Source organism: Tachypleus tridentatus, chromosome 6, assembly GCF_004210375.1.
Source record: "Tachypleus tridentatus isolate NWPU-2018 chromosome 6, ASM421037v1, whole genome shotgun sequence".
Taxonomy (NCBI): domain Eukaryota; kingdom Metazoa; phylum Arthropoda; class Merostomata; order Xiphosura; family Limulidae; genus Tachypleus; species Tachypleus tridentatus.
Genome location: NC_134830.1, coordinates 81,279,926 through 81,286,152, shown reverse-complemented (window position 1 = coordinate 81,286,152; position 6,227 = coordinate 81,279,926). Strand labels below are relative to the sequence as shown.

General features: G+C 33.7%; 1 protein-coding gene across 1 annotated transcript in view; it reads right to left on the bottom strand.

The window, feature by feature from the left end:
• Window positions 1–386: 386 nt before the first annotated feature.
• The window catches only part of LOC143252911 (cell adhesion molecule Dscam1-like), a 107,537-nt gene continuing 101,696 nt past the window's right edge, over window positions 387–6,227 (bottom strand). Inside the window, exon 15 of the mRNA XM_076505756.1 lies at window positions 387–2,613. Within this exon, the coding sequence (XP_076361871.1) occupies window positions 2,563–2,613 (51 nt within the window). The 3' untranslated portion in view covers window positions 387–2,562. The remainder of the gene's footprint in view (window positions 2,614–6,227) is intronic.

Sequence of the window (6,227 nt, the reverse complement as noted above, 5' to 3'; positions counted from 1 at the left end):
TCCTGCTCTTCAGAATAAGGAATAAGTAGCAGATATGAGAGGAAAAACTGGAGTGAACAGTTTTTTCACCATTTACTTTTTAAAAAAATGTTGTACTATACTAGTACAGAAATAAGATTATAAGGTATTAAAGTTTTAACATAATAATGGTTTTGCTCCATTTTAGTTATTTACCTTCAACTGTAAAACAAACATACACAAAAAATATTTTAGGTTTTAAATAAATTTACCCAGCTGACCTCTTCAATTTGAATATCTCATATGAAAATGTCTGGTTTATTAATCATACTTGATGGTTAATATTAGAAGCAAATGATAAAGACCATATCCGACATTGAAACATGAGGGAGGAAGATTTTAACAAACATAAAGAGGAATGCTTCAAATCAACTGGTACATATTGCCTTTATTCCATTTATTTTAATCTATTAACAACTGACACTTTATGATGGATGAAAAATTAAATCAATATTGAATTTAAACTTAACTAATGAAAACTGTTAAATGTACAGAGTTGAAAAAAATCTTCAAAATATACACATCTGATGCATTAAAAGATGCTCTGTATGAAATTAAAGAAACAATACTACTTCAAATTACACATGGTTCATTTCTCATAAAATGATAGTGAAGTGAGATTCTGAATCATTTTGTCAACATTTTGAATTAAAAACACTAAAGAACTATGAAATATTATTTCAATCACATGATCGTCTTGTAATCTTAAAAAAAATAACTTTAGATCATCAAAACAATGATAAATTACTTCCTAATTTCCCATACTGTATTTAAACTGAATATAAAATATACAAATTAATGACTTATACAAGTGTAAGATGTGTTAAAATTTAAATATATATATGTGTGTGTGTGTGTGTGTGTGTGTGTGTGTGTATAGATACAAATAGTTGTTCCTACATGACCAGTTTTAAAAGAATTTCTTCATTCAGTAATTTATATCAATATAAACTTTTGCTCCTTCAGACATTACTATTAAAAATAAGTGATGCTTTAATTGTACATTTTCATGTTATTAGATTTATAACTATTAATATAAATTTTTACTTAAAAATGTGTACATTTCTGCATTATTATTACACAAAAGGAAGTGGAATACAACCTCAATACCATCACAGTAACGACTGGGAGAAACATGAGATTCAGGTATCAGGTCATTATTGTATAGGAGTATTACACAGTTAACTTCCTATCAAGTAAGTATCTGATTCCCATTTTGTGATAAACAAAATAGAGAGTTGTGCACTGAAGAAACTTTGTTTCAACATACTTTACCTCACTTTTCTTTTTCTTTTTATTATCATTTAGACTGTTTACATAAGACACTAGAGATCTAAAGGCAATTATTAAATTTTAAAAATAGAATAACAGTCCCTCAATTAAAGCAAGAAAAAACATTAATTGTTTTAAATGTTACAAGTGCTGTCAGAGAAAAATAAACTTAAATAAACTACAAGGCTCTTCATAATGTACAATACAGGAATCTAATCAGAAAAGCACTATGTACAATAAATTTAATTGAAAAATCTAAGTGGAATAAAGAGCAAATTACAGAAGCATGCTTCAACTTCCTTACTTTTTTGTTTACTATGAAGTTAATATAATGTTTTCTTTTTATCATTAGTCCTAAGTCAATTTAGATTCATATTTGTTTTGTAAATTCCCTGAGAAGACTATTTAAAGATCATTACTCTTTTATCAACATTTCTGAAGAGATTGAGTTTCCTTCAATAGTATTGATAGGGATAAACATTAAATTCTAACAATTTTTTAAAATGTCTTCATTTTACACTAGTGCAAGCCAAAACATTTCTTTGTGGTAAAGAAAGTTATGAAAATACTGTTCTTGCAAAAAATAATTAAAAAAAAAATTGTGCACTGTACAATATTGTAATAACAGGTATTTACTTTGGTATTAGTCTCCAAAAGCATTATTTTGCTGGTATGTTTATATTCCAGTATTGGGAATCAATGTATGAAAATTATAAAAAATGCCTTTTCTTTCTTTTCTAAAAAGCTATGTCTACTAATGTACAAATTTGGCATCTTTTGCTACATGATAACAAGGAAAGAATTCCATATAAATAGTTCTTATAAAATAACAAAAGCTTAATAATGCAGTTTTTTGCTCTTTGACTTCTAAAACAGAACTATTAAATAAAATTGAAAAAAAAATCAAACTATATATTTAGTCTAAACAAAGTGTTTTGGATAAAAAAGTTAAACCCTGTTGATACTGAATTATTCCCAACAATGAAATTATCAAGAACATTTATATCAATGAAACCTTACTTCAACATCACACACTTATGTTCACAGTAGCTGTGCACAAGTCTATTTTATTCATTTCCACCGATCTCTGTAGATGAGCTTATTAAAGTGTTCAAAGATTTTTTTAGTCTCATTCACAACACTTTGGAACTAATATTATGAGATTATACAATGAAGTGATGCATTACTGTAGTTCACTTATCACTAAATCAAGCATGGCTTTGCCACAGATGTGGAAAAACAGCACCATAGAGGAAGGCAAAGAGAGATTTGTCAGACTGTTGCTTTGTCAACATTAGACTGAACAGGAGGAACATTTTTTAGCTGTAAATATAAAGAATAAGCATAAATAATGAATGTATTTGTCACATACCTAATAATGTTTGATACACTTCACTGAAATTTCATATTAACTAACATAATTAGTGTTAAAGGTACTTACAATACACTGATTAATGACTTTTACCATCAAAACTGCAGTGAGTAATGTTATAGATTTGTATTTCAATAATGTAGACATCATAAACCCACAGTTACTGCCAATAACATACTACTAACTTAAAATCTTCAAATGAACATCTTCTTACACTAAAGTGTATTACCATACTTACCTACTCTTACATAAAAGGCTAACTTGATTGTTGACTACCCTTTAAGCATTGCAAAAATAATTTTAGTAATCAGCACATTTGTCTTTATACCTCACTAGTTTTAATCATTTTTGAACATGCACATATCTTATGACTATTCTCCACCAATAGTATTGGCCCATTTATAATGTCAGAGCCAGCACTCTTTGCTATTCCCACCCTCAATCACCACTTTGGAAATTGGCAGGTACTAGAATAAAATGTTATGGAAAGGAAGGATGGGAAGTATGTGAGAGGTGGCCAGTACCTATCAGAAGTATGTTTTCAATGTAAAAAAAAATAAAAAATGTTAACTTAAAGAAATGGATTTGCTACCACAAAGGATAGGAATCCCACACTACAAAGGTAGAGGGCTAGTGTTGGTGCACAAATACCAAACTTAGCAAAAAGCAACTATCCAGAATGAATAGGTGTACTCAGATGGTTGGTTGTTTAGTGTTTATTGGCAAAAAGCAAATGGGCTATCTGAGCCAAACAGCTGGTAAAAAGTAAAATCAGTAAATAATATAAAAAAATCATTCTAAACCAGAACATAGTCCAGTTTTTGGATTAAAACCTTAGAGTTAAAAAGATCAATGGCCCTTAAAAATTTAAAAACATAACTGAGGTGGACATCACCCGTACCAATAACACTGACCAATGTGAACCCATAGTAAAGATATGTTTAAATGGTGCCATTGTTATAATTGAGAATGATGGCACCATTTTAAACAGTAAGATGTGTGCTGTTGTGTCTTGAGTGCCACACAGACCACACATTGGTGCATCAGTACCACATAAAAGAAAGTGGTGAGTTAAAAAACTGTGACTAATGTGTAGCCTAGACAAAACAACATCCTTCTTCAAATCCTTATGGAAGCAAGATGGACAAGGAGAAATAGAAGTTTAATTTGGAAAAGTTATCATCATGTTTCTCACTCAGAGTTAACTGCTAACTGGCATGGATCTGAGTCTTGAGTACAGGACCATAACAGACTGACTTAGCTGTGATGTCAGCAAGCTCATTTCCTCAAATACCAACATGGCCTGGTATCCAGAAAATCTGGACAGAAGTAGATGACTGAGAGAAATAAGCCAGTTGGTTTTGAATATTGACAAGAACAGGGTGAGAACTGATATGAAGCAATTCCAGGACTAACAGAGAGCCAAGTGAATTGGTATAAATAGTACAGTTCATATACTGCATAACTTCTTTGTAATCCAGGGCAAGAGAAATGGCATACAATTGGGTAGTGAACACAGAAACTGCAGAGGGGATTCTGTGTGCAACAACCGAATTATGACAAACCATGACAGAGCCCACAGAGTCACCTGATTTCAAACCATCTGTACAAATGGAAACGGAAGGATGGTTTGAAAGATGCTCAGCAAATAGAAGACAATACTTCAAATCAAGAATATCTATCAACTCCAGATGACTCAAAGAAAGATAATGTTTGGGGATAGTAATTAGCCATAGTGGGATGGGCCAATCTGGATACTACTATGTCATCCAAAGATAGAAGCAATTCATCCAACTGCACCTGGATACAAAGATTATAAGAAACAATGGCAGACTATATTATAAAAAGTGTGGCTCACTGGGGAAGGATAACACAACCCCACGTGGGAAGCTGTAGTAAAGATGGAAGTTTCAAAGCATACATTAAAGACAGTTGCAAACTCTGTACTGGAGAAATGAGGAAGGTCCCTGTGCAGAGTCAAAGCCCTTGATGGTGAACAGGGTCCAACATTTTCAAGGCCGAGGTCATGGCAGAGCCATAGACTAGAGACCCATAGTCCAGTTTTGATTGAATAAGGGCATGATAGATTTTTACCATGGAACATCGATCCACCATCTAAGAAGTGGAAGAGAGAACTCTTAACATGTAGGTGCTTGATGTGTGGAATAAAGATCAGCTCACGGTCAAAGATAAGCCCCAAAAACTTTGTCTCAGGGACCACAAAAAGCACAACATCACCAATGTAAAGTTCAGGAATAGGGTGAATAGGTACAAGAACCAGTATTGAAGAGAGAGAGGTTGGGGTCCAAGAGCATATGCTCTATAGCATGACCCCTCCCCATCAATACTAGCACCAGCCCAGAGGGGATTATGTCCATTAAAATCACCCAATAGTAAAAAGGGCATCAAGGACTGACTGATTATTGACCTCTTCAGGAGTCAGATAGTGAGAACAAATGGTGATGGTACAACCCAAGGAAACATAGATGGCTACAGCCTGCTAGGGTGTATCAAGTGACAAAGACAGGGTGGGCACATGCTGATCAACCAGCAATGTCACCCCACCATGCACTCGTCCATCACACAACCTGTGGTTTCTGTACAAGGAAAATTGCCAAATGATGACTGTATAAGCAGGTTTTTCAGAAATGTTTTCTGTAAGGAGAGGCACAGGGGACTGTAATAATCAATCAAATCCTTAATTTCATCTACAGTTGATCAAAAACCTTGACAGTTCCACAGGATCACAGTGGCTATTTCCATTTATGTGGAGGAGAATGTGGCAGGGAGACCTATTTGCAACCATGCTTTTTTTTTCTTTATTGGACAAAGATCTATCAATCTCCATGGATCCTGTCCTGGGTCAAGTAGGAAGGTCTGTGTCTGTGGACAAAGATTCCAATGACTGAGGGTGTAAAAGAATGTTCAATTTACTTCATGGGACTGCAGAAGAGAATAGACCCGAGGAAACACGTATGCCTAAAGGAAGTGAAACTAGGCAGTCACTAGAAGGAGTGGTAGGAACTGGAAATGAAAGTAGACATAGATGCATCAATTTTTTCAATTATGGAGGGCAAAAGATACTTAATATATTTTGCAAACAAATCTGTTGGAGGAACAGAAAGATCTGTCTGCACTCTCACTGTGGCAGTGGAATGGAGTGAAGCAGCATATGTCTAAGATGATGTTGGGCATAATAATTTCCAAGCCTCTGTGAAGGTAATATTAACATTCTTCAAATGTTGCATCTCTTTCTCTTCTACCCATTTAGAGAAAGAGGGATGTGGACCATTACAGTTAACACAATGTGGTTCCAGATTGCACTTGTAAGCATCATGGTCTTTACCTCCACAACAAGCATATATCAAAGAACCATGGCATGATGTTTTTGAGTGACCAAATTCTCAGATGAGGAATGGATAATTAGAAATCGAGGTGCAGAATCTGGCCATAATATTGACTTACAATAGTCATCCATGCATGGTTGTTTTCTTTTCATTTTTCTTTATTTTGTCAGAAAGAGAGGTATCCATAATAAATAAGCTACATTTTACTGCCCACTGAC